The sequence below is a fragment of the Penicillium manginii genome, assembly GCF_028828005.1.
Source record: "Penicillium manginii strain IBT 31320 chromosome Unknown utg000004l:1.0-7231830.0:1.0-7236170.0, whole genome shotgun sequence".
Taxonomy (NCBI): domain Eukaryota; kingdom Fungi; phylum Ascomycota; class Eurotiomycetes; order Eurotiales; family Aspergillaceae; genus Penicillium; species Penicillium manginii.
This window is the reverse complement of record NW_026643105.1, coordinates 4,627,438-4,654,881: the sequence shown is the minus strand read 5'-3', so window position 1 is coordinate 4,654,881 and position 27,444 is coordinate 4,627,438. Positions and strand designations below refer to the sequence as shown.

At 48.1% G+C, this 27,444-nt stretch overlaps 11 protein-coding genes across 11 annotated transcripts; 6 read left to right on the top strand and 5 right to left on the bottom strand.

The window, feature by feature from the left end:
- Positions 1-400: 400 nt before the first annotated feature.
- On the top strand, positions 401-2,036 carry N7533_005445 (cytochrome P450; the record flags this gene model as incomplete). The annotated part of the gene is made up of 2 exons (XM_057102095.1): positions 401-711; positions 770-2,036. The coding sequence occupies 2 exons, from the start codon at positions 401-403 to the stop codon at positions 2,034-2,036; spliced, it is 1,578 nt and encodes a 525-aa protein (XP_056961725.1).
- A 67-nt stretch (positions 2,037-2,103) lies between these two features.
- Positions 2,104-3,637, bottom strand: N7533_005444 (fungal specific transcription factor domain-containing protein; the record flags this gene model as incomplete). The annotated part of the gene is made up of 4 exons (XM_057102094.1): positions 2,104-2,678; positions 2,731-2,957; positions 3,024-3,446; positions 3,507-3,637. The coding sequence occupies 4 exons, from the start codon at positions 3,635-3,637 to the stop codon at positions 2,104-2,106; spliced, it is 1,356 nt and encodes a 451-aa protein (XP_056961724.1).
- A 1,934-nt stretch (positions 3,638-5,571) lies between these two features.
- Positions 5,572-6,515, top strand: N7533_005443 (tyrosine-protein phosphatase; the record flags this gene model as incomplete). Its single annotated transcript, XM_057102093.1, has 2 exons — positions 5,572-6,070; positions 6,172-6,515. 2 exons carry the CDS (start codon positions 5,572-5,574, stop codon positions 6,513-6,515), a joined length of 843 nt encoding a protein of 280 aa, XP_056961723.1.
- A 717-nt stretch (positions 6,516-7,232) lies between these two features.
- N7533_005442 (uncharacterized protein) lies at positions 7,233-10,219 on the top strand (the record flags this gene model as incomplete). The annotated part of the gene is made up of 5 exons (XM_057102092.1): positions 7,233-7,416; positions 7,474-7,480; positions 7,539-7,619; positions 7,673-7,899; positions 7,956-10,219. The coding sequence occupies 5 exons, from the start codon at positions 7,233-7,235 to the stop codon at positions 10,217-10,219; spliced, it is 2,763 nt and encodes a 920-aa protein (XP_056961722.1).
- A 530-nt stretch (positions 10,220-10,749) lies between these two features.
- Positions 10,750-12,417, bottom strand: N7533_005441 (MFS transporter; the record flags this gene model as incomplete). Its single annotated transcript, XM_057102091.1, has 1 exon — positions 10,750-12,417. One exon carries the CDS (start codon positions 12,415-12,417, stop codon positions 10,750-10,752), a length of 1,668 nt encoding a protein of 555 aa, XP_056961721.1.
- Positions 12,418-13,398: 981 nt separating this feature from the next.
- N7533_005440 (uncharacterized protein) lies at positions 13,399-14,913 on the bottom strand (the record flags this gene model as incomplete). The annotated part of the gene is made up of 3 exons (XM_057102090.1): positions 13,399-14,565; positions 14,640-14,714; positions 14,830-14,913. The coding sequence occupies 3 exons, from the start codon at positions 14,911-14,913 to the stop codon at positions 13,399-13,401; spliced, it is 1,326 nt and encodes a 441-aa protein (XP_056961720.1).
- A 511-nt stretch (positions 14,914-15,424) lies between these two features.
- Positions 15,425-17,476, top strand: N7533_005439 (uncharacterized protein; the record flags this gene model as incomplete). Its single annotated transcript, XM_057102089.1, has 8 exons — positions 15,425-15,818; positions 15,894-15,983; positions 16,059-16,468; positions 16,530-16,721; positions 16,775-16,869; positions 16,927-17,083; positions 17,141-17,201; positions 17,262-17,476. The coding sequence occupies 8 exons, from the start codon at positions 15,425-15,427 to the stop codon at positions 17,474-17,476; spliced, it is 1,614 nt and encodes a 537-aa protein (XP_056961719.1).
- Positions 17,477-18,088: 612 nt separating this feature from the next.
- On the top strand, positions 18,089-20,386 carry N7533_005438 (uncharacterized protein; the record flags this gene model as incomplete). Its single annotated transcript, XM_057102088.1, has 6 exons — positions 18,089-18,131; positions 18,238-18,676; positions 18,747-19,164; positions 19,389-19,824; positions 19,916-19,967; positions 20,020-20,386. The coding sequence occupies 6 exons, from the start codon at positions 18,089-18,091 to the stop codon at positions 20,384-20,386; spliced, it is 1,755 nt and encodes a 584-aa protein (XP_056961718.1).
- Positions 20,387-20,761: 375 nt separating this feature from the next.
- Positions 20,762-21,786, top strand: N7533_005437 (class I SAM-dependent methyltransferase; the record flags this gene model as incomplete). Its single annotated transcript, XM_057102087.1, has 2 exons — positions 20,762-20,942; positions 21,026-21,786. 2 exons carry the CDS (start codon positions 20,762-20,764, stop codon positions 21,784-21,786), a joined length of 942 nt encoding a protein of 313 aa, XP_056961717.1.
- A 1,210-nt stretch (positions 21,787-22,996) lies between these two features.
- N7533_005436 (Sugar isomerase (SIS)) lies at positions 22,997-24,450 on the bottom strand (the record flags this gene model as incomplete). The annotated part of the gene is made up of 2 exons (XM_057102086.1): positions 22,997-23,944; positions 24,076-24,450. 2 exons carry the CDS (start codon positions 24,448-24,450, stop codon positions 22,997-22,999), a joined length of 1,323 nt encoding a protein of 440 aa, XP_056961716.1.
- Positions 24,451-25,578: 1,128 nt separating this feature from the next.
- On the bottom strand, positions 25,579-26,563 carry N7533_005435 (nicotinamide/nicotinic acid mononucleotide adenylyltransferase; the record flags this gene model as incomplete). Its single annotated transcript, XM_057102085.1, has 3 exons — positions 25,579-25,830; positions 25,898-26,171; positions 26,253-26,563. 3 exons carry the CDS (start codon positions 26,561-26,563, stop codon positions 25,579-25,581), a joined length of 837 nt encoding a protein of 278 aa, XP_056961715.1.
- Between the last annotated feature and the right edge of the window lie 881 nt (positions 26,564-27,444).

Here is a 27,444-nt window from a genome sequence, read left to right as displayed (position 1 = left end):
TTGCACGGCGCATTCTTCTGTCCACTATTTGCGTTTTACCATCACCATCTCATACCCTTGCGTGCTCTTGTTTGCTATTTCTGTTTTATTATATTCTTTTTCTATTTCTTCGTCCGCACCTTCTCAATCGGCTTTCGCTATTCAATTTTCTTTTCCAATTAGCTCCAGATTTATTGTCTCAATGGCTCTTGTGTCGGAGAGACTCAAGGCGCGGTGTCGCCTATTTCAACCCGTGATTCCTCCGACGGTGTTGACTATCATCTCCGTCGGAGGAAGATAAGATACGACATGGGCCCGACCGCAAGAAGTCATTTAAAAAGGACTATAGCAGCCTCATAAACACACCGATGAATATTCATGTTTAATAAGCTTTCTACTATTGCAATCAAACTTATTGAAAATGGCTCTATTAACGCTACTATTCTCGCCATTTGCCATGGCAGTTGCAATCCCAACAAGCCTCACTCTTTATTACATACTTCCCTACTTTACGATATACTGGCAGATACACAAAATTCCAGGGCCCTTCAGTGCCAAATTCAGTAACATATGGATTGGACTAAGTGCCCGGAGTGGTCAAAAATACGCCGCAGTAGATTGGGCGCATCGCCAATATGGCAAAATCGTTCGTATCGGCTTCAATCATGTCTCGATTGCAGACGAGACGGCGTTGAATATAGTATACGGGCACGGAAATGGATTTCTGAAAGAGTATGAAACCACAAGTCTCTCTGAATAGTCCAATTCCTCATACTGAAAACAAGTCTAGCCATTATTATGAAGCATTTGTGGCCCGGACCCCGGGCATGTTCAATGTTCGCGATCGTGGAGAGCATACAAGGAAGCGCAAAATCATCTCGCATGCCTTCTCTCCAAAATCAGTTGCTGCATTTGAACAACACATGGCGGCAAATTTGCAGCGATGGGTGAAACAGCTCGACCAGATCGCCTTCTCTGGCGTTAGAGAAGGCAAAAACGCTGATGTCTATTCCAAATATAACGCAATGCCCTGGTTTAGCTATCTTGCTTTCGATATAATTGGCGACCTGGCATTTGGGTCTCCATTCGGAATGGTAGAAAAGGGCAAAGACGAGACTGTGGTGCGATTTGTACCCGATGGACCTATTTCTTACTGTCCTGCAGTCGAAGTTTTGAACAGAAGAGGAGAAGTTTCTTCGACTCTCGGCCTCCTCCCCACGTTACGCCCAATCGCAAGGTATCTGCCTGATCCCTTCTTCACGAAGGGGGTTGCGGCGGTGGAAAGTCTTACTGGAATTGCGGTCGCTGCGGTCGCTTCACGACTAGATGCGGCGGAGAAGGGAGTGGTTGATACTCGCGATGATATTTTGTCACGTCTATTGCAAGCTAAAGACGCAAATTCTCAGCCCATGGGTCGAACAGAACTCATTGCAGAAGCTCTTACCCAGCTGATTGCCGGCTCTGACACTATATCGAATACTGCCTGTGCTGTTTTCTACTGGATACTGCATGGGGAGCGATGTGCCCCCGGAAAAATCGTTTCTCGTCTACAAAGAGAACTAGATGACGCCGCTAGCTCAAACCCTGAGATTATGTCTTACCACCAAGTGAGAGAGCTTCCGTTTTTGCGTCGCTGCATTGACGAAGGTATGCGACTACACTCGACTTCGGCTATCGGTCTCCCACGTATTGTCGCTGACAATGGAGGTGGTGTCCGTTTTGGTGAATTTTATTTTCCACCCGGTACTATCCTATCAGTTCCTTCCTATACGATTCACCACATGCAAGAAATATGGGGTGATGATGTTGAAGAATTCAAACCTGATCGCTGGCTCAATTTGACTGTACGGCAAAAGATGGGCTTCAATCCATTCTCCTATGGACCCAGAGCATGTGTTGGGCAGAATGTGGCCATTATGGAATTGCAATTGATTATTGGAACTCTCTTCCATCGTTACGATTTCCTACTATATCAGCAGGTCATGGAATCCCATGAAGGGTTTTCAAAGAAGCCAAAGGACTGCCATGCGGGTATAAGACTTAGGGCAAGAGACTGAATTGAGCTTCATATGCTGTTTTATACGATCATAATGAAATTTGTTTAAATACCGAAGTTTAGCCACATCATGGCACAACCCCAAAGAACATTTCTTGAAGTGATGGAAAATCTTGCTCAAAATTCCAATCAACCTCCTCCCATGACCTCATAATATCTGTAGCTGGATCAATAAGCTCATCAGCTACAGCTGTATCTTCTTGTGAGATTGGATCTTGATCATTATTATCTCCGGTGATATACTGCTTCATGATACCGAGGGACCAACGGCCCACCGGTTCAGCCTTGCCGCCTCGCTGAATATGTGAAACAGCATGCTCCATCAGCGTCGTGGTTTCGAAAATATTTGAGACATGGTCTGCAAGCTCAACTAAGGTTGCCATGGCGAAAGAACAAAGAAGGTTCTCGTAGGCGGGATGAACGTAAGTTGTAAGATCGGACATAGATAGGAACAGATTCAGAATTTGGTGTGAGTGATGAACTGCAAATTGAATGAATTCAGTCCTAGAACTATTCCAATATGCCTGCTGGGGGCTATCTTGCTCCTCATTCTGGAGGTAGCTTATCTGTCGCAGTGTTCTTCGCGCCAAAATCAAGGAGGTGCAGGAGTAAGCAAAACGAAGGGGCTCAGAGGAGTCCAGATCTGCGGGGTCAGATAATTAGAGACGCTCATTTTTCAAGGCGAAATTGCTCACTGTATATATGCTCGTGCTTTTTCCGGAGCTTTTCGATTTCAGGCCAGACAGGCTTATCCATTTGGATCTCATGCGACTTTATCAAATCCCAAAGCGTGCGATATAACTCGACCCCTGCCAAAACGAGTTCATCACGGGAATTATAAGATTCAAACTTCAGAATATTGGAGCACTGATCTAGGTACTGGCCTGATACCACAGGCGGTCGGCCAGAGCCAATGGAGAATCTAAGAGGGGGTTAGCTTTTCCCAGCTCAATATCTCCTTCAGACCAAAGAAAGGATCGAAACAAACTGTAAATGGCAAAGGCAGACCAGATTCCAAGTACGCGAGAACTCTCTTGAACGAGCAATTTTCTGAGAGTCATCCGTCTGGAACATGTTTTCAAAGTGGGTTGTCATAACAACCTGCATGGCAGCTATGCCACTGAGTAACCAGGAATTCCCATGATCGTGGTCCCGGGTTGGCCTGAGATCCCACATCGAGAAAATCAATAACGCCTGTATTGTATCAAGAGGTGCTCCAGCGACAAGCTGTGACTGGGCCAATATTTCCTGGATATGGCTGTATAGCTTTTGGTGTGTTTCAGATCCATACAAGGATGGGGTAATATGAATACCAGCAAGGATGCAAGTTCCGAATAGAAGCGACGATTTTGTGCGCAGCTCAACTGGGTCCGTGCTCATAAACAGCCAGCGGCTGGATAACTTTGAAAACCTGCAGGATGACTGTATTGAGATCAATCCTATCGGGTGTCACGGAGAAAAAAATGCTTACCCTTCAAGCAACATCCGGGCCTCATCTTCAGATACTATACCATTGGCGATAACATCTTCTGAAGGGAATTGCAACCGAGAAGTCTCTTCGGGCAAAGAGATATTCTCCTTGATTTCTTGTATGAGACTCATCGGTGCATGGCGGGTAGTTCTCTCAACTGAAAGTGGGGTTGGTTCAGGTACAATGCTTATTTGCTTTGAGAAATGGACGCTCTTGCCATGCGACCTTGACGAATTCTCCGCATTTTGCGACGACAACGACGCTTTGATCTCGGATAAAGACATTTCGACGTCGGAGATTCTTTTCTGTTAATTGAATTCATTGTTTGAAGATTAGACGTTTGGGGAAGACACATACCGACATTGCAGATCATAGTAGCTCTTTCCTGAATTACTTTCCATCTGGGGGAACTTAAATTTGCGAACAACACTCGGAAAGGAACAATCTAGTCTTTAATATATTAGCTAGGGCAGATTATTTGAGCATCAAATAGGTTGACTCTACCGGAGAATATTGCACCTGTGGCACTTGTCAGATCCGCAGTCAATCTCACATCGAGTCTTTAATCGACGGCAAGCATCACAGGACCGTGCTTTAGTGGCCTTGAGCGACCCTTCAGATGTCTGATCATCTCCCTTCCGTTTCACAACCCGCGATGACCCCGGGGGCATCTTGGATAAAACTATCTGTATATCTCAATAGTTTTAGAGGCTATTGGGCTCGGTAATTTAAGAAAATGAAAATATTGGAGAAATAAAAATGAAAAGTAGTATCTGCTGATTAGATTTATCAACCCCACTTTTGACCGTTAAGTAGTAATGGGTGGGATATGCATGCAAGATAACTGCTGGTCACACACAAATTTGTATCGGCAGATAAATCCAAAGACAGTTTACATTAGGGAACTAATTGTATCGTTGTGTCCCATCTGCTTTTCTATTCTTTGGCTGGGGCGAGTTATATCCAAACGAAGGGCTTACCAAGTATGGTGCCCTCACTTATACGGAGCAATCCATGGATCGCAAGTAAACACCAGTCTTACGATTCTCTCGGAGCCGGAGAATATTTGAGAACTTAAGCAATTCATAGATCCCGCTAATCGCAGGCTTGTATTATTGGACAAACACCATAGTGATAATGAAGCCCCACAATTACTAGTAAGTTTTGATACAATCGACCACCTAGATCGGTGCTGCAGCAGCCAATTCTTCCTGGTAAATATGTGGCCATTTCTGTAGACTGGAGGATCAAAATTTATCTATCCAAAAGCTGGCCAACTATAAGAAAATTTTAATCGAGTTAAACTCGGTTTAAAGTCGGGGGTAAGGTTTCTTTGAAAGAGAAAAGTTTCTCGTTATCCGGTAAGAATTAGTGACGCTCGTCTACCTTCCAATGAGACATCGAGATTTTTTACTTAGGACAATTTCAAATCCATCACCGACGTTAGCTAGTGTCGTGCTGATCAGAGACCCAAAAATGGATCCAAATTCTTCCGGGCAGTTTTCTTTCTCAGGTGGAAATACGCACGCGAAAATCGGATGCCGTATTCACAGGAGTGGAAATCTACTAGTCTACTAGTAGTACTATGGGCAAATTGATTGCCAAGGTAGTAATCTCTGGTTTATCCATTAATCATCTAGGTATACCTTGGTTCAAGTGCAAGTTCAAGTTTGAAGTAGAAATACTTACTACCTTGGACAAGATCACAAATAAAAACAAGGAAACATGGTAATTTCCTCGAAAGTGACTGAGTAATAGGTCCAGCAATTTTCGGCTCCCAAATGCAATTCAATGCGATGACATCGTTACCCGGCGTGACCTGGCGTCATAACCCCGTTCTTTTCGCAGGGGACCCCACCGTCGGCTTTTGCTGCCAGGGAAGTGTGCGATTAACACAATGACATAGCCCGGTGCCGACATGGGTTATGAACGTGGGTACCGTACTTGAGCGAACTTGTTCTCCAGGTTCAATCTTTGCTATAAAATACTAAGTATTCGGTGGTTTGTTTCAAGATAAACCCATCCAAAGCATACCACTACTAGTAGTATTTGTCACTTCATCAACATGATTGATACAGACAATCTGCACGAAGTGCTCAACACCCATATCGAGACACCTATTCCAGAAACCACTGTTTCCAAGATTATCTCCCTTCCTCCCTTCATCACAGTCCCCGGCGTCTCGAATTTTCGTGATCTGAGCCATGATGAAAAATTACGAGCTGGCTATGTCTATCGCTCAGGAAACCTGTCCGACATTACCGAAGAAGGTAAAGCAATCTTAACCAAACAATTGGGCATCACTACAATATTCGATCTTCGGAATGAAGGGGAAAGATTAAGGGCTCCCAGCCCTGTGATTGAAGGTCTCGATACGATATGGATGCCCTACGGAGCCCGTCCAGCTTCCTTGGATCTTCGAGATTTTGCTGGAGAAGACACATCTGCGACCGGCTTTGTTAAGATGTATACCGGAATTCTCGATGCAGCTACCCCGGCATTTAGCCAGGTCTTTAGTCACATTCGAGATCAGCCCGACGATCCATTTATCTTCCATTGCTCAGGTCAGTGTCTAACCTTGTTTCTACCCCCGTTGCAACGAGTCGTAGACGAGTTTACAACTGTTGAAATATCATCAATTAACTCTTTTTTTTCCAAATTATAGCTGGCAAAGACCGTACAGGAGTTCTAGCAGCTCTAATATTGCTTTTAATCGGTCGCACCCATGACGACATCATCAATGACTACATCCTCACGCGGGTCGCCCTGGAGAACGTCCGGGAGAGCCTGACCGAGGCGCTAGCTTTAGAGGGTGGCACCGACCATCTCAGTCCTGAGGCTAAAGGCATGCTTGAACTCAGTGGCGTCCGAGCGCAATCGATGGCAGCTTTCTTGAAGACATTCGAGAACACCTACAAAGGTGGCGTCGAAGAATTTCTCACGACAAAGCTTGGGTTTTCACCAGAAGATGTACAGAATATGCGCCATCACCTTACAGATTATTCATAAAGAAATAATAGATCTGGCACCATGTACAGTATACAAGAAATAGAAATGATAATTGCCCTGCAATCAGGTTTGGTACTTTGTACTTCGTACCAGATCGCAAAAAGTAAACTGGCCAGTGCTCCCGAATCCAGGGGTTCATTGTTCATTCCACAACATCAACATGGACCACCCAATACAATGCAATCATTACAGTATCTACATACAAATCTTTAAAATTGCGCTCACATACAACTCACAGCAACATGGAATATCCTCAGTCTCCCGACCATCGTCCCTTCTCCCCGGTATCAGTTACCCCTCTCGACTCCACAGTCAAACAATGCAGATCGTCGCTTTTTTCCACCACCCGCATCCCAAAATTGGAGCTTAGTTGCTTCATTACCCGGGGGATCGCCCCTGCCCACTACTCAGCACTGCTACCGTTGCTTTCACCCCCGCTCGTGGAAGACCCGCCTCACCGTCTGGCGATATTAATCCCCTTCACCTCAGATACTCCCATCGACAAAAATCCCTGGCACGGTTCGTCTCTAGCGCAGTTTGATCGTAGCAGCCGAGCTATCAGACCACTTTTTTCTCCACTTGAATGCCGGTATTCCTCCGGTGTGGTAGCCAATCTGTGTAGCAGGGTAGGTCGGGGGGGGGGTTCAACCCGAATTCCATATAACTGCGAGTTTGGCCCTGTCTAGGTACGAGTTTTCCGACCATCACAGTGTTACCATGCATTCATGGAAGAGGCTTGCGCTGGCTTTGCTCCCTGCAACAGCTCAGACTGTATTGTCACAAAATGTGGTCGACTTAAGTGGCGATGGCTGGACTGTGTCCAGCAAGGCATTGAACATCTCTGTTCCTGGCCACCTGCCCTCCCAGGCTCACCTGGATCTCTATGCTGCGAATGTTATTGGTGAGTTCTCGATCATTTAAATAGGATTGGGAGGAGAGAAGCTAATACAGATACCAGACGATCCGTTAGTGTCAAGTTACTATCCACTAAATTCTATAGACCTCTCGCTAACTTGAAGAAAGATACTACGGTCTCAATGACTTCAACCTGCGATGGATAGTGAACAACAACTGGACTTATACCAGCGATCCAATCCAGGGACTGTCAGTCATATGGTCCCCGTTCATCCAATGGTGAAGTGACTAACACTATCCAGGTCCAAAAACTCCAAATCGTCATACCTTGTTTTCAATGGACTCGATACATTCACAACTATCGAAATATGTGGACAGATTATTGGCACAACAGACAATCAGTTCCGACAGTATACATTTGACATCTCCAAGGCCATCAGCAAGTGCAAGGGAGAGCCGACTTTAGCCCTCAACTTCGGCAGTGCTCCCAGTATCGTTAATAAGATCGCCGAGGATCCCAATTCACAGAGTATGGCTCCCAGCCGAACGATTAGAAGTGGAAACAATTTCTAATCGTTTTACTAGCATGGCCCTATGGCCCACAACAAATCTACGAGTACCCGAATCGCTGGTTCATGCGCAAGGAACAATCGGACTTTGGCTGGGACTGGGGCCCAGCATTTGCCCCGGTCGGGCCATGGCAGAAGGCATGGCTTGTGCAGTTTGACAACGATGAAAGTGTTTATCCCCTGAACACAGACCTGGATATCTTCCGCAAGGGCCAGATCAATCATCTGGCCCCGGACCAAAGCCAGCCTTGGGTCGTGAATGCAAGCATTGATTTCTTGGGAACTCTTCCAGATAAATCATCGATGACCATTGAAATCAAGGATCTTGAGTCAGGCGAGGTGCTCAAATCTGGCTCACTCGAGAGTGTGTCCACCTCTGGGCAAAGTGTTACGGGTAGTATCACTATCGACGCCGACGCACCGAAGCTCTGGTGGCCCAATGGTCTAGGGAAGCAGAATATGTACTCCGCAACCATCAATATCGAAGGCAAGGATAAGAAGAAACTGGCCAGCATCACGAAGCGCACTGGCTTCCGCACAATCTTCCTCAATCAACTCGACATAACTGAAGAACAACTGGCCCAGGGCATTGCACCGGGCGCAAATTGGCATTTCGAAGTCAATGGACAGGAATTCTACGCCAAAGGCTCGAACTTCATCCCGCCCGATGCGTTCTGGCCTCGTGTCACGGAGGAGAAGATGGATCGCCTCTTCAATGCTGTTGTGGCTGGGAATCAAAACATGCTTCGTGTTTGGTCATCCGGTGCATATCTCCCTGACTTCATCTACGATATCGCCGATGAGCGTGGTGTCTTGCTTTGGAGCGAGTTTCAATTTAGCGATGCGATGTACCCGACCGATAAACCGTTCCTGGATAATGTCGCACAGGAAATCATTTACAATGTCCGACGCGTGAATCATCATCCATCCCTGGCATTGTGGGCTGGTGGGAACGAGATTGAAAGTCTCGAATTGCCTCTTATTAAGGAAGCTGATCCAGAACACTATTCGCATTGGGTCGGGGAATACGAAACATTATTTGTTCGTCTGATCCTTCCTCTCGTGTACGAAAATACGCGGTCAATTTCCTACACGCCCAGTAGCACGAACAATGGCTATCTCTATGTCAACCTGTCTGCTCCCATTCCCATGGCTGAGCGATATGACAACACTACTGGTGGATCCTACTATTCAGATACAGACCACTACAACTACGACAGTAGTGTCGCTTTTGACTATGGATCTTACCCTGTTGGTCGCTTCGCAAACGAATTTGGCTATCACAGCATGCCAAGTCTACAGACTTGGAAGCAAGCAGTGGATCAAGAGGATCTCCATTTCAATAGCAGCACCGTTGTGCTTCGAAACCACCACTATCCTCCCGGTGACACCGAGACCGATAACTACCACAACGCCTCCATGGGTATGGGTGAAATGACCATCGCGGTCGAGCGCTACTATCCGATTCCGAATAAACACGATCCCGTTGCCAATTTCAGCGCATGGTGTGACGCGACGCAAATGTTCCAGGCAGACATGTACAAGTCTCAAATTCAGTTCTACCGTCGTGGCAGTGGTATGCCAGAACGTCAACTAGGCTCGTTGTACTGGCAGCTGGAGGATATCTGGCAGGCCCCAACTTGGGCAGGTATCGAGTACGATGGACGCTGGAAGAAGCTCCACTACATGGCTCAGGATATCTACCAGCCCATCATTGTTTCCCCTTTCTGGAACTACACTACCGGAGGCCTCTCTGTTTATGTCACATCTGACCTTTGGGAAACTGCTCGTGGAACGCTCAACCTGACCTGGGTGGATTTGTCCGGCAAGCCCATTGCTGGAAACGCTGGCACTCCCAGGACCAAGCAATTCACTGTTGGTGGACTCAATTCAACTGAGATTTATGCCACGGGTCTGTCAGATTTGTCTCTTCCGGATAAGACAGATGCCGTCTTGGTGCTTTCGATCAACGCTCGTGGTCGTCTGCCCAACGCCGGGGATGCAGTTTCAACCTTCACCCACCTTAATCAATTCACGCCTGTCTTCCCGAACAAACTTTCTCTTGTCGACCCGAAACTCAGTGTCTCTTTCAATGAAGAAGACAAAACTTTCGTTGTTGAAGCAAAGAGCGGCGTCTCTCTTTACACTTGGCTAGATTACCCTTCGGGTGTTGTGGGATACTTCGATGAGAATAGTTTCACACTTCTCCCGGGGAGAAGAAGAAACTCAAGTTTCATGTACAAAAGGACGAGACTGGTGGGAAGTGGGTCAAGGATGTGACTGTTCGCAGCTTGTGGGATCAAACAACTACTGAGTAGACTTTGTCTGGTAGAAGCCCCTACTTAAATCTCATTTTCCTATCTCCACATTTTCGAATCCAGGATAAAGATCTTTCAAGTATCAGACGGAGCTTTTTCATAAATAATAATTCCCATTCTTATTCCCTGGCAAACTCGCTTCCAGGTAAATACGCTAAATATTGACGGGAGAGGGGGAAAAAAAAAGGGAGAAAAAAAGAAACGAGCGACGCAGGGATCGAACCTACAATCTTTGGTAATTGATAGAGAAACCGAAAACCAACGCCTTTCCATTAGGCCAGCCGCCCAATCAATGACGAAATATTGGCGGTTCTCAATTGATATCTCCGTCTAGAGGCCTATCCACTTCCTCAACGTTACCTTTAATTCTACACTGTCTACAGACAGATCCAGTACTTTCTAAAAAGATAAAAATTTGCTCCAATTGCTCATCTCTTCAACTCTAAAGAATCTAAAACCTAGTCTAGCCCTCTCCGCCCGTAATTATCTCTTTTAATCGCGTCCAAGTTTTGCGCGAAGCTTAATGCCAAAGAAGTAGAACATAAAAGGAATGAAAACCATTGCCAGGCCAATAAACGCCAGTAGCCACGACGCCCATTGCAGTCCGAGGCGGTCATACATTTGCGTGATGAACAAAGGGAAAGCAGCACCGCCGCCAGATCTGAGGAACACCTTGGCTGCTAAAGCCGAGGCCGGATATTTCTGATACGCATCGATGAGGTAGTTGTTCACGGCATAGTAGCACAGAACCATGCCAAATCCGAAGGCAATGCCGGATGAAGCCGGGCCAACCCAGATTATATGTTGGTAGGAGGTGGCTCCCAGCAAGAAGAATGCGATCGGGATGAAGGGCGCTCCGATAAGTGACCCAATGAGCCTGTCTTCGGGGGTAGGAGCTCGAGATTCGCAGACTCTCTTGAATTGCTTCTCGATGGCAGGGGTGACCAGTAGAGAGATGCCAGCACCGATCAGAATGGGGATGAACATCAGACCAATCTGTCCGTCGTTATAACCATAGAGCTTTCCGAAGATAACCGGGTATGCAAAGAAGTAGGCATATAGCATCGAGTAGATGAGGATGATATACATGCACATCAAATCCAAAACAGGCTCCGTCATGATCATCGTAATAGGACGAATCAAATTTGTGCGGGCAATATCACCAAGCGAAAGCTTCTTTTGTTCTTGTTCAGTGATAATGTTTGGGTTGCCAGTTTCTTTGCGCATTCTAGCAGCACGCTTTTTGAGAATAACGGGCGCGTATGTTTCTGGGATAGATCCGACTAGAATCAAGATCACGCCAGCAAAGGCCATGTTTGTCCAGAAGAATAAGTCAAGTCGATGGGTACCAACGTTGATCCATCCTGTGACGATCGGTCCGATGACAGGACCACAGTAGGGAGCAGCTGCGAAATATGCAATGGCCATACCCCGTTCCTCAATATTCCATATATCGGCGATAGTCCCACCGGCGAGAGAAAGACCGGAACTGGAAAAGACACCACACAGGAAACGACAGACTAGGAGTCCACCGATATTGGGTGACAATGCACATGGAATATTGAAAATCGTGTAAAGACCGATTGAGATGATGTACACTGGTCTTCGTCCGATGATCTCTGACAATGGAGACCATAGCAATGGACCAACTGCGAAGCCACACACCATGATCGAGCATGTCAAAATAGCGATTTCAAGGGAGACGTTGTATTTCTCTTGGATCAAGCCTAAGCCACCCGTGACAATAGACGAGCCATATGCAACACACACCACGAGTGCCGATGCGACCAGGGTGATGTACCATCGATAAGCGCGAGACCAGTTGTAAGGATGTTCAGGATCATTTATTGTGAAGGTGATGAACTCAGGTGTATCTTTAGGTCCTTTTTCCAAATCGGTGTTCCCATTGTCCTCCGGCGCCTGTGTTGATGATGATGAACCGGATCGGACCTGTTCCAATGTCTTTTGGGGAACGAGGCCAGTTTTTGTTTCGACAGTATATTCTTCCGGAAATACCGGGTGCTCCTTTCGTCTCGTTTCTGGGTAGCTGTAGTCAGGAGCAGGGGCGTTCTCTGTTATCCCTGCCCTGCAAAGGCTTTCGCGAGTCTCATCCCGAACCAAGTGGCTGGGCGTTGATTGGGAAGGTATTGAATTGACCATCTTTAAATATGGTGAGTGATAAGGATGGTAATGGAAGGGGGTACTTACACCTGGAAGAAAGTCCGGTATTTATAAGTCATCTGAGGAAGTCAAAGACAAGCTACGCTTATCACACTTCCATGCCGAACGATCACCGAGATATGCCGTGACATCTTCACATATCTTGGGTCTTCAGAAGGCGCCAATTATCAAATATGATAGGTTAAAAAATAGATCGGATCGGCCTGAAACCAGTTCAAGTTGAGCTATTTTCCGAGTACAGTTCGGTGTGCCATGCCCGGCATAATCTCGGTACCGAATGATCGCCGCTTCTCTCCCGCCTTACTTGGATTCACTCACAATCGAATGAGATGAGTCACTTCAAGATTAGCTTATTTGTTGCAGAAGTCCTGCTTTTCACCTGATTCGTATTTATAATTGATTCGACTTTGAATCCCCGAGTGGCGCATTATGTGAATGCAGTGGAGGGGTTCGTTTTCTTTGTGTCGCCTGCTGATCGGGTTATGGTGATCCATCATTCCTGTGTAACCAGTTCGACAGTTGAGCTCATCGCCATCCCCTTGATTTTTCTCACGAGCTTCCGGAAGAAATATATCCGTAGTTTCGGCTCTGGTGTCGTACTGTGGTTCCAGTGGAGCCATGGAGCTACTGCTAATTACTCAAGTGACATCGGACAAGAGCCGCAGAGGCTAACTACGATAGGAAAGTATATAGAACAATGTGTTGACACGATGCTTTAAAGCTAGAAAATATCTATCATGCCATTACTAATTACCCAATCGCAAAAATATGATATTTATCCATCAGGACGTCACTTCTCCACTGGCAGTACATTCTTGTGCGACTTGAATGAAACAGATGAGGTGTCATTGGTGTATAAATTTCGCAATCCAAGCATTATAATCGGAAAATTCGAAAGAATGCTTCACCTGAATAAATTGTGATGAAAGTAGATGAAATTCCAACAGGCCTTCTTTGGAATCACCATTTATTATCGAAAATCTGACCATCGACATAGTTCACCAGTTCCTTGACAGGTGCCAAATGGTCACGTCCGGCACCAAACAGCATACCGTGACGTAGGACCTTCCGGTAGTTTTTACCTGGTGAGACTTTTCCCAATACATACTCCTGGCGATTTTCCACGCGAGTGGGAACTGGAATCGACCGACCGACAATCGCTTCCATACCTTGCCAGGCAAAAGTGATGGCCTCCTTTGCTCCGCCGGGGATCCCAGCATCATCAAGCATGAGGATCTTAGTGTTAGGATAGTTTTCCTGGATGAAAGCCGAAATGTTTGGATTATACGCCCCACCACCACACATGAAGATCTCTGCGATCTCAAGTCCCTCGGGTGCATAGCGTCGATAATGATCGACGATAGCTTGCGAAGTGACACGAGTGATAGTAGCAACGACATCATCAGGTTTCAAGCCTCTGGCCTCAGCCTTTTTGATCAACTCATGCGCCAGCGTGTCGCGGAAAACTTCACGGCCAGTGGTTTTAGGGGGATCTAAAGCGAAGTAGGGATGTCTCAAGAACTCGTCCACGAGCTGCTGATCTACAGATCCCCGGGCGCCCATCTCGCCGTCCTTGTCGTACTCGCGTTGGCCGTCTGTGTAATGTCGCACAACAGCATCGATAAAGACATTTCCAGGGCCCGTATCGAAATCATAGCATGCATCAACTCCGCCATGTGAGTCAGGTGGAATGAAACAAACATTTGCGATACCGCCGATATTTTGGCAGGCACGTAGCTTGGTCGGATGGTGCAGGACAAGGGCGTCGAAGAAAGCTATCAAAGGCGCCCCTTGGCGACCGGCTGCTTGATCACTGACGCGAAAGTCGGTGACAGAAGTAATACCAGTACGAGATGCCAGGAATGAGCCTTCTGCCATCGTTAATGCGCTGCGCGTCTCACCAGGTTGCGGCATAGATAGAAGCCAAATTGTTTGGCCATGAGAGCCTAGTGCATCGATCGAGTCGATCTCGATTTGATATTCTTTGCAGAATTGATGCACGGCAGATGCGAACGTCTCACCGAGGATCACATTTACTTCTGAAAGTTCGGAGGGCGATGTATGGTTGTGCAGAATCATGTTCATTACCCGCTTCTTGATCACTGGTTCCAATGGAATTTCGCCATACTAGAGAATAGTAGTGGTTGATTAGTAGGCTGTGGTTTAATTATTTCAATGTGGGTTCAATGGATCATCCCTACTTTGAGCAGCTCAAAATGCATCGGCGACTCCGGTGTCTCTTGACGAAATCGACAAAGTGCGCAGTCGATGCCATCCTTGTATGATAGGTTTGTTAGCTAAATTATGAGCACTACTACCAGCATCCCTCGATGACTAGTAGTAACTAGCACCAAGTCCCATTCCAAGTCTTTTAATAGAAAAATCACTCACCATCGATGTGCCACTATTGAGACCGAGAACAGTCAAATCTAATGCAGAGCCGGAGATCTCATCTGCGGGGTTTGTTGAGCCCATGGTTGAACCGATCAAGGGCTGAACTATATTGTTGTGAATCGTGATGTCACTGGGAAACAAAGAAATTGAAATATGGCCCCGAATCCCTGGGAGGTTGGGCTTATAAAATGGCCTCCATGCGACCGGGGGTAGCCATCGTCAATCCCACAGCCACAGCCCCATGACCGAATTTTGGCGAGAACCAAAGGATTCCAGCTGCAAGAGGGTGTTCATGCGTCTCGGATGTTCCAATGGTCTGCCACCGCTTAAAGAGCCAGACCGCCTGAAAGGGGGCGGACAATCGGTAAAACGCCTATTTATGCGTGAGGCTAATGCAACAAATCCTGCCAGTGCTAAATGGTTACGCGCTTCAAGAGTGGTTCCCCCCGCGAAGTTACATACGATCTACCACTTTTAGGCCATCCCCAGAGGCTCTTGGCGCAATTGAGTTACATCTAGAACTGGGATCGACCCATACGAAGGATTATTCGGCGCGTTGGGCTGCAGGTTGGCCTCTGATGCTGACCGCGTCATGGGATACACCACGCTTTGGAAGCGGCTCACACCGCGGCAATTGAGTGTTGCCATTCACACGTTCTCTCTCGTCTCCATATTCTTCGAAGGCTATGACCAGGGTGTTATGGGAGGCGTCAATTCCTCCCCGACCTACGTGACGCTGGTCGGTATCGGCACCGCTGATGGAAAGGTCACCGACACAACGCATCAAGGGGGCATCGTGAGTGTTTACTATTTGGGCGCGATCTTTGGCTGCTTCGCTGGCGGATGGCTTGCAGACCGCGTTGGACGTATCAATGGACTGCTCGCAGGGTCGTTGTTTGCGTTGGTGGGCGGAGCCCTGCAAGCTGCCATCACAAACTCAAATTTCATGATCTGCGCCAGAGTGTTGACAGGGATTGGCACCGGTGGTAAGTATCCCTGCTAGTGTCATTTAGCGAGACCCATCCTGGTAGAACTTTGACTAACTCGTGGGGGCTATCTAGCTTTGACTGGTATCACCCCGGTATTGGTATCTGAAACCTCGACAGCGAAGAACCGAGGAGGATTTCTGGGCTACGTTTTCATTGCTAACTGTTTGTGCCTCCATTCCCTACCATAGATAAGTACCAAGAGCGGTACCCGGCGGGCATCTGGCTAAAAAAGCTTAGATCTAGGAATTTCCGTTGCATATTGGATCTCTTTCGGCCTTTCTTTTATCAATGATGGATACTCCGACGTTCGATGGCGGTTTCTGCTCGCTTTTCAGTGTTTTCCAGCGCTTCTTCTTGCACTGTTTATCAAAATGCTACCCGATAGCCCTCGATATTTAGCCTCAGTCGGAAGAACGGAAGAAGCGCATGAACTGTTGACGCTTTTACGTAAAGACAAGCATACGTCAGCGGAAATCGACCGTGAATACCTCGAAATTATCACCACGGCGAAGTACAGCAAGCCAAGCTCGCCTTTACAATTTGCGAAGATTTTGTGTGGAAAGGGCGGAGAGAAAGGTACAAACCTGGGTCGCCGAGCGTGGCTATGCATATGGCTTCAGATTATGGCGTCTTGGACGGGCATCACGGTATGTCTAGGACGTCCCATATTGTCAGCCAAAGACCACGTGCTAATTTTTTTGACATAAGGCTGTTACTGCGTATGCTCCGGTGCTTCTTGAACAGGCCGAGTACACGAAAATCCAAATTGCTGGTCTCGCAGGAGGTGTCAATACAGTTGGAATTCTTGGCACCATTATAAGTGCTCAGATCATCGATCGCTTAGGCCGCAGAGCCTGTCTCATGGGCGGATCGGTTGTGCTGTTTGCAGTGAACCTAGTTGTATGATTGACCCCAGAAAAGTTGATGACATTCGCCGTACTAATTTTTCACAGGCTGGTGCGGTATATGAAGCATCGTACCATCATCCAGAAGATGTCAAAGCATATGCACCTGCGGCGGTCACGATGCTTTTTTTGTTTAATCTTGGGTATGTCCGAGATCTACGGACACATCATTTCCATGGTAATTATCTAACAATTAATAGCTATGCGGCTACATGGGGCACTGTTGCTTTTTTGATTCCTACAGAAATCTTCCCGAGTGACTTACGAGCGCAGGGGAATGGGTTTGGAATTACTGGCTGGGCCATTGGAGTGGGAATGACTACTCTGGTGAATCCCATAATGTTCGGCCACCTTTTTGTAAGTTGCATTGGTACTTCTGCCTCACTGTGACCCACTAATGAATAATCTTCTCAGAGCCGAAGTTATTTCTTGCTTGCTGGGCTAAACTTGATCTGGATCCCTATCGTGTTCCTCTGTGAGTCCAGTCTTGAAATTGAAATTGGATGTTGCCATGAGCTAATTTTTTTTTTCTCAGTCTATCCGGAGACTCGAAACCGTTCACTCGAGTCTATTGAAGCTCTATTCTCAACCACCAGCCCCTTCCACTGGAGAATGGAGCAGGCCTATAAACTGCATGGTGATGTCCTGGCGTCACACGGAGTCACCAAGAACGAGACCCATGATGTACCCAAGTCGGCATCAACAACTAGCCAGGGCGAGCCAGAATACTCGACCGCAATCATGGCTTAATGAGTTCAATAAATGGTTTGACGATTGGATCCATGCTCAACTACTACTATACAACGACCTGTACCACCACCATTTAGATAGCCAATACGCCTTTAGAGCCTAAGCGATGTAGATAGATTAATGTTTATGATTGTTTTTTTTTCCCGCGAGTTCCCCACCTTCAGATATGTCGGAAGATTATAAGCTAGAGGAATGGCCATACTACTTTTGTCATGAACCTGGGGACCGAACCCGAACCCGAACCCGCGTTCACCCCCGGACCCGTGCAGGGTGCTCCGTGCTCCCGTTCTCCCGTCCCGTTGATACAGGAAATTTGCTGAAAGGGAACAGGATGAAATTCTTGGGGATATATACAGCTCTTGAGAAGTACAGAGCCTGGCTATGGCTATAATATTAATAATATAGACCCCATGTATCTGAGGGTAATGGCAAATCTAGTCACATGACACATTGAGGCCGCATTTGGCAATATTTTCGCCTCAGGCATGGAAATAAAACCAAAATGCACCACCCGATTTCCCCGGCCCCGAAATCTGCAGCCGAGACGCCTCCTCGCTGCTAGGAACCGTGCCCTGCTCCGTGTCCCGAGTGTGGCATGATTGATCATATTGAATGTCGCAAAAACCACGAAAGCTCCAGCGCGTCTCCAAGGCCTGTAAGCATTCCAATTTCCCCCGCGTTGCCACGCCCTGTTCTCCACTTCCCTTGTTTTACGCGGATAAACGGGAGAATGTGAAATTGACAGCCACCACCCCTTTTAGGCGACTTCTGCAATCGGCGCAGCATTAAATGCACCCAAGGCGAGGACCAGCTAGGCCGATGTCAGAACTGTGCTGACTTTGATGTCGCTTGTACTTTTGATCGCCCGGCTAAACGCCGTGGCGTTAAGGCTGGTACCAGGGTGACTGCGCGAGAGTCATCAGTCACCACAGCTACGCCTGACAGTATCCCCACTGCTCGAGTCACAGCTCCTGATAGAGCCTCACGATCTTCGGTCTCCAGGAGCTCAACTTATCCCGAGTCGGGTCACCGTCCTTCCCTGACCGGGGATCCTTGGTCTTCCTTCAATTCGGGATGGTCGACGGCAGAGGGATATGACGACGATGGAGCGTTGCGCAATTCATGGAAAGCATTCGCTATCGCGAGTGACAGACAAATTCGAAATCTTGTCCAAGTATATTTCGAAATTGTCTATCCAATGTGAGCTCCTCCCTTGTCCCTGCTTCGTGCTGAATCTAGTGATTTTGACAACCATCTTCCCCTTCCCCAGCTTCCCATTATTTCACAAGCAATCATTTATCGCAAGCATCAACAACAAAGAGCATCTCTCAAACCAAGGACTATTTGCATCGACAATGGCAGTCTGCTCATTAGTATCAGGCCGCGCCCGCGACGGCGCATTGTACAATAACAGGTGGCATCGAGAAGAACTTCTAGAACCGCCCTCTGAAGCATTCTATGCAGCAGCTAAAGACGCCCTACCCCGAGATCTTGCAGCTGCGAAAGGGATGAACTATATGCGAGCATGTGCGATCTTAGCGATTGCCAGCATTCAAAATGGCCAGATAAAGAACATGCAGAAATACTCCGGCATTTATCATACATTGACTAGCATGGAAGGGTTTCACGACGAGAAGCTCTGGCCTAAGGACATAAGCCCCATCGAGACCGAAGAACGTCGAAGACTGGTACGTACATTAGCTCGATAACAGCGTTTCTTCGTTAACAAGAATCTAGTTTTGGTCTATCTACACCTTAGACATATACTCAAGCATCGTGTGGGGAGGAGTCGTTCGATATCGCGAAGCCCATTCTCTTGTTCGATACCCGGTTGAATTGAACGATGAATTCATCACTCATCAAGGCTATCTGCCGCCCGTGTCGCCTATGTCAACCACACCAGGTCATATAGACCCAACGGGTGGCTCACGCCCCCCCTGTGTCTTGGCTGCATGGTTGGAATTTCACAACTGATTTGTACCGTATTCTTGAGCACGTTGTGGATGGCACTCGGCGCCGCTTTTCATCGGCCAATGGAACCCAAGAAGTCTGGTCTCTGTTTAGCCCTGCGAACATGTCCGAGCCAGCCGTTATGGAGCGAGTACTTTCGATGTACGCTGCTCTCCCCCCACAATTTAGAGAAACACCGCCCACCACTGGTGATATCGGCAAGGATCTTTTTGGATTTCAATCTGCCAATATTCAGGCAACGCTGCAGCTTCTCCGGATGGTCCTGCTGTCTGCGGAAGAAATTGGCGTGGACCGGAAATGTGACGTGGCGGGTGAGCTACTCAGCGTCTTTTCCAAGGTTCCTGTGGAATATCTGAAAGCCATCAGCTCCCCCCCTGGTAAGTGTCTCATACAACGGCGTATTATTCAGTACACTGACGTGCCATAAGCTTCATCATCTTGGTGGAATCGGCTACATTTTAGGCTCAGTCATGGAAGGCAGTCTATCTGACGCATCTTACCAACGAGTTCGCACATTACTGTATTTATATCAATTCCGAATACGTTCAAAGAACCACTGCTAATGACCACAGACTTGAGATGGCCGACCTTCTCCATCGCCTCGAAACCGGTCTTCACCGTGCAGCGGGTGCTAGCGAACGCTTAAGATCGCAAGTGGATCGCATAGACGGATACATGCGCAATTCCCGCCTAGTCAATCTTCCAGTTGCCCCTCCGCCTCCAAATGGCAGTGCCATCCTGATGAATAGTATCAAAAACGAACCGGCTGTTCCACCTGCGCCGTATGCCCCCAATGGGCCACCCCATGCTGTCAGGTCAGCATCGGCTATTGGAGACCCGATGTTACAATTTCAGCTTCCGCCGGAATTGTTGTCGAACTGGCCGTGGCCGTTGGATAATTCGCATTCTGAGGGGTTCTTGCCATTGGCATTTGAGTGATTTTGTGAGAGTTATACAGTGTGAATATTAGACATACAAAGGGGAGTTGCTATACTCAAATTTTGCAGTTATAAGGCACCAGCTTGTGAATAATAATATCATAACTTCCTTGACCAATATTATTTGAGTAGTCCTTCAAATAATTTCGTAAATCCCGGCTGATCTAGATATACAGTGAACCATTCCATTTTGATGTCCTCAAACGGAGTACTCTGATTGGTTGTTTGGATCGGAAGTCGCAGGCTAGAAAAGTGGGTCACGCCTTCCCGTCGAAAAGTGCTCAGCAGCTCCTTCCGAGCCTCGATCGGCCTCGGACTTTGACAATCGTTGGACGTGTGCACTTTTTCGTCAATTCCCTTCCTTTCCATTCCAGCCATGTCGACCCGCTCCGCTTGGAGAGCGCTGCACTACAGTGCAAAGCGCCGTGCCTTCCAACCCCCTACTCCCTACCGCTGCTTCTCCTGCACTCGTCAGGTTCAAGATCCCAAGTCCGAACAGGATCGCATGACACACTTTGGCTTCACCAATGTGCCTGAACATGAGAAGGAGTCGCGAGGTAAGCTTGAGTCCTCGCCTACTCTTAGAGACCATTCAATTGGAGCTATTTCCCGAACTGTACTGACAAACATATGCATCTAGTTGGCGCTGTCTTCAGCTCCGTCGCCTCATCATACGACACAATGAACGACCTGATGTCTCTAGGCATCCACCGCGTCTGGAAAGACCACTTCGTCCGCTCCCTGAACCCCGGCACGCCCGTCGCGAACCGCCCCACCGACTCCAAGACCAAGGGCTGGAATATTCTCGACATCGCCGGCGGGACCGGCGACATCGCCTTCCGCATGCTCGACCACGCTACAAACATCAACCACGACCTCGAGACCCGCGTCACGATCAGCGACATCAACGCCGACATGCTGGCCGAAGGCCGCAAGCGCTCCATCGACACGCCCTACTACAACACACCGCGACTGGACTTCATCGAGGCCAATGCCCAGAGCATGCCGCACATCCCGTCTGACTCGGTCGACCTGTACACTGTCGTTTTCGGCATCCGCAACTTCACCGATAAGCAGGCTGCGCTGAATGAGGCGTTCCGCGTGCTGAAGCCTGGCGGTGTCTTTGCCTGTATGGAGTTTAGCAAGGTGGATAACCCGCTCTTTGACGCGGTGTACAAGCGTTGGAACTTCAGTGCTATCCCCCTTATTGGACAGGTTGTTGCGGGTGATCGCGACAGCTACCAGTATCTTGTTGAGAGTATCGAGCGCTTCCCTAGTCAGGATGAATTCCGGGGTATGATCCAGAAGGCTGGGTTTATGATCCCTGGCAAGGGCTATGAGAACCTGACTGGTGGTATTGCTGCTATTCACAAGGGTATCAAGCCAGTTGTCAAGGCTTAGATTGGTCTAGTTAGACTCAATGTGTCGGAATGGTGGGAGAGGGCGCGCCGCTCATTCTCAAGTCCCTTCATATCGGACTAGACTACCTGGTATTCACGTGGACATGGTTTTATCGCCAAGGAGGATATTGTTGAAAGGATGCTTGCAGTAACGAGGGGGATCGGATCCTTGCTCATAAATAAAGAGCTGAGGGCGAATGATTTTGGGGAAGATTAGATATCATCGAGGGGATTTCTCCAGCTTGGTTTGCTGCATCGGAAGAGTGGGGGCCTTAAGCCCATCGTTCACTCCCGAAGTGGAGGGTGGTGGGATTGTGTATTATAGACAAATTTCGTATATCATGTTTTGTACAGTATTTCCGGAAATCGATGTCACTCCTAGATACCAAGATACACTAAACCACCTCAAGAGGGGCTAATAGTACTACCTCATCTATCTTCAAGATATACCGTAAAATTACTGGATTCTTATATGAGCTGGGAAAATGTTTATTACCTCCAGCTGTAAGACAACTTGAAGAAGCTGCAACCTAAATACCATCCTTACCACAGTTTCTTGGTGACTGCTTCCACTCATAGCTCCCAATCTAGCTAAGTCTACTCTGATATTAATTCTTGATATAATTAGCAGGAATAAACCAACTTGAAGTAGCTCAGAGATGCAGCTACTGGCTACATCAAACGCACTATTGATAGAATTCAGTCTAATCTACCATTACACCTCAGAAAACCCTAATAGATATTGGTCTTGCTAAACGACCTCTGTTTGATTTACGCCGTTTTTGACCAAAAAATTCCTGATTCTTGCCAGTGCTCTTCGTAGATTTATTTCGGATCCAGACAGTTTTTAAGGGCTACATCGCAGATTTTCTGGATTCTTCCCCAAAGGATCTTACTGAATACCTAGTAAGTAGCAACAAAAAGCCTCTCCCAAGATTCGCAAAGTGAAATGGTACATATACGAGAAAGATAAAAGGTAGATCGATATAATGCTTTGAATGTGGTCGTTTGATAGCCAGGGTTTATTGGCCAAATGTAAAATGCAAATCGTAATAAATGTGTGTATAGCTTCCCAAGTCGGCAACAGTAGGCATAACATCGTCAACCGCACCAAGAGATGCGGATGTTTGTACAGTCCAAAATAGTATATGGGCAAGAATAAGAATTCAATGATTTTTTCCCCCACGCAAGGTTACCTGAGGCCTTCATTTTCATCCATCGCAGAGCTCCTCGGCTTCCATTATGCCTACACAGCCAGACCATGTTTGATCTTTCGAGACCGCGACGATAGACAGTGGAGTTGGTCCGTCCTGGGATGCAAGGACAAGCTTGCGGATATCGGAGAGGAGAGTCCACTCCGGTACCCAAAGCCAGTTGTCTTTGTGCACGGCAAGAGGCTGGCCGTCTTTAGCCACGGCGTCAGAGACACGTATATCGACGTCTGCATGCCGTGACAATAGAGAACGAGTCCGATGTGGCGGGACAATGTGAGATGGAGATAAAAACACCCATGATTTGGCATTGGGGTGCTGGATGGCCGTGAGCAGGATATCGAGCAATCGCACCTCGCTAGGCGAGTCAGATGCAGATGCTCTGACAGTTGGGATTTGGTCGAGTGGGACCAGTTTGTCCAGAGGAATGCGGCGATGCTCAGGTGGAGATTGAAGAGTGAAAGGAGGGATCGACGAGCTCCCATTTAGGTCGTCCCAAGGTAGTGAAATTGATGAAGAGGGTGAATCGAATGTAGTTGAAGAGACGCCGCTCGAGGGCGTAGTTAGTGGTGTGCCACTTGCAGCGGCGGTAGCAGCGCCGATGGCACCGCCTGGATGAAAACTGCGGAAGACATCCGCAGGGCCTCTGCCAGGTGCATTGTGCAACTTGCGCGCAACCGCGATAGCGAGAGCGTCGCCGAGGCACAGAGCTACAGTCGTCGAAGAAGTCGGCGCACTGACTCCAAGAGAAGCCTCCTCGTCTTCGTGAATGGGAGCTGGTAGAAGAACGCCCATGCCGGACGGATTATGCAAAGAAAGTAACGGGCACGCTGACGAATCCGTATGCGAGGTCAAAGCGATGACAGGAACTGTGGCGGGAAGATGCGGCAGCAGTGACAAAAGTTCAGGCGAACGACCGGAAAATGAGATGAGTAGAATCGTGTCATTCTGAAGTAAATACCTGTCAGTTTCAAGCTCTTACCGATCCTATTGGCCCTCGGCGAATAATCGACACATTGACCAGGACAAATGCAGATGCCGATGTAGATGCATGTACATAGATGCAGGTGGCTGCTTACCGGACGAACCAAGCCCAGATCCCCATGCAATGCCTCTGTCGGATGAAGGAAGGCACTGTATATTCCCATACTGTTCATTGTCGCTTCAATCTTTCGTCCAATCTTCCCACTCTTCCCGACCCCGCAGACCACCAATTTACCGGCGTCCTGCACACTGCGCGCAATAAGGTCCACCGCACGCGCGAGACCCTGCTGCGCTTGCGCATCTGTCTGGTAGAGACGTTCGAGGTGTGCGAGCGCAGCCCGCTCGGTGGCCATCACATGAATTGCTGTGACGACGGAGGAGACATCACTCATAGCGGAAGATGTGGGGGGTGGAGGGTCGGGAGGAGTGAGCGGCCATGAGGGGAGTGAGTCGGCGGGTTTGTGTGCCATTGTCGACTGGGGTGAAGAGTCAATAGATTGGTATGCCATTGCGATGATGAATGGAGGAGGAGGAGGAGGTGGTGATGCCGGCCCCCTAGGAAGGCCTAGCCTGTACAAAGGAGCCAGTGGAGGGAAGCCGGGAAAATGTGGAGGGCTAGTCGCGCGGCCGAGATCAAATCAGTCGATAACGGAAGATAACAGGTGCATCGGGCGATCCCCTCGGCACTGCCTCGATTCGTTAGTAGGTTGTAGTCATGGGGAAAGTCTTAGTAAAACACTAATCACTGGGATTATCGAATTTGTCAGAAGTTGTTACTATGCTGCAGGGCTTGAAGGTGTTAAGTCCTTGCCGAGATGGTGTCATTGACTGCTGCAATGGTGTGCAGGCTTCCCCCCCATACTAAGTAAGGTAGTAAAAGATCGCCGATTCCGGCGATTAGTAGACGTAAACCCCGGTGATATGTAGCCCATTGAAAGGTCGGGTCATGATTCAGTGGAAGATGTCATCTTGAGTACTTCTACCAAGTATTTACAAATTGTTTCTCTGTGGGTGAAGACCGTTAGATTCAATATATCAGCCATGTAATACCCTAGTGCGAAGATTATAACCAGGCACCTGCCACTTCCTAATTTAGGCAACCTCCAGCAAGACCGGTCTAGAAACAGAGGTCTATTATAGCCCCATATGTACAAATGGAATGACTAGGAAAAACAGCAAGCATATTATGTACATCCTGTTCAGCAGCGAAACTACTGGCGATCGCTGGGGCAAGCACAGCATCAAACGCCTGCGTCACAGATAGATGGCTTGGACAAATAAAAACCCAGCCCGAAAGAAAGCGCCGTATAACTCCAACTAACAAAGGAAAAAGGAAATCGTTAATCGTCTTGTCCTCGTGCTGCGCCATGACCCAGCAGTTCTCGGCTGGGTCATACGAGAGGCTTCAGAATCAACCCAGCCAAAGGTTGGCGGTTCATCAGCCCGTCAGAAGCACCGCTATAGATGCAACTTCACGACTGCCGGCAAGAGGACCTTGGGAAAGACGGATTTAGGGGGTATCGTAGCACACACATGTTTCGCTCGTTTTCATCAGGTTGAGCGGCCGAGGGGCGACCGCCGCTGGCTAGCCAGCAAGTCTACTGCCTGTCTTTGCCCTTCTCGTTGGCGGTGCCATCATCCTCATAGAGCCGGTGTTGCTCAATATAGTGGATGACGGGAGAAGGAATGAGATAACGGACACTCATCTCACGGCGCAAAAACAGGCGAATCTTGGTGCTACTGACATCGTTTTGGATGAGCTGCTGAATGACGTAGATGTTGTCCTTCCAGGGCTGGAGACTGGCAAGGGCCTCATCTATATCGGTACCACTGCGCTCAACGATAAAAGACTAGGAAGAAATTAGTAAATCGATAGATCGGAACAAAGTCCGAAATTCATGAGGGGAAACCACATACGCCGTATTTACCCAGAATGTGGTCCAGATCTTTCTGGCTCCAGACGCCTGGGGTAGACATGGTGTGAATCAGGTCTGCGCCCGCGAGCAGGGCGACGCGGACAGGCTTGCGGGTGCCATTTCCAGTATCGATTCCGCCGCGGACGGTGTTGATTTCGTGGTCAAAGTGGTCCAGCACGAGCGCGGTCGGCTGGTACTCCTTCTGCGTGGGTTCCCAAGTATCCACCATCAACCAATTTGAGCCTTCGTCGACAGCCAATTCGCACATCGCCACACTGTCGCGGACAATCGCCGATTAGTATATGTCAGGCACGTGAGGAAGAGAAACCTGGTTTCTCCGGGGGACCGGGTCTTACCGATGATCCGCGCTCGCGAGACCGGCCTTGCGGTAAGCATCTGAGACCGGGGAGAGGTAGCCACCGATAAGTTCGAAGTCGTTGCCGGCCTTAGCATAATCGGCGGCCATCTCGAACATTCGCAGGTGCAAGAAAGTGATTGGGGAGAAGGAACCGCAGGCGACGAGCAGCAGCGGCGTCTTGTCCGGATCGTCCATCTTCCGCTTTAGGCGGAAATCCGGAAAGACATAATCATCTGTCGGGATGGTAGGCACGGGGGTCGAGGGAGAGTGAAGGTGGTCCTTCTGACCTCCGATGGATTCGGTGGACATGGTCGCTTGGGCGAGGGCGAGGCCGAGGGCGAGAGTGCAGGGCAAGAAGGCGATAGAGTGGCACTTAGAAGGTGTGGAGAGGGGAAGAGGGCTTGGGGAAGTGGGGGAAGAGAAAAGTTCGGAGGGGGCAAACGAGGAGGCGGAAGAGAATGCGCCGGATTGCGACTGGTTAATGAGGATTGGGGGGGAAATTAGAATATTTGGATGTTTGGCTTGAATGGTATTGAAGGGATAGAATATGATCAAAGATCAAATTGATTAATAAGAGAGCTCGGTGAGTCAATCGAGGCTCTGGTGGAAGTCGGAAGGAGGTCCGGTGACGGCGGGAGAGACGGGTATTGCTCGGGGTAAACTAGTAATTACCGTAGTGGATAGAACCTATATGTACGAGTAGCTAAACCTCTAGGTACTATGTAGTATAGTGTCAAGTTTGAACAATCATACTATTCAGTAATAATCCATGTCTAGTAAAGTACTATATAGTGTACAGCTAGGCAACTGGATTACCTTAAGGTGTAGTCCTGAGGGTATTGCCACAGGGAAGTATAGCCGCCACTATACTAATACTAGTGTACTTTAAACCTCAATAGGAACTCTAGGATACTGACTTTGTAGGTATATATATAGTACCTGGATATATATATTCCTTAACAACCTGCAGTTGTATTGAGGTGGACAAAAATTTATTGCAAAATTGGGGAAAAATGACAAAAATGACAAGAGTGGGATTCGAACCCACGCCCCGGAGGACTGCGGGATATAGAGATCACCCTGAGGTAATAACCTAAACACAGCACCTTAGACCACTCGGTCATCTTGCCTGAAAGACTCAAAATTTCCCAATGTGATTCTATAGATATTATACCCCACCCTTTTCCTAG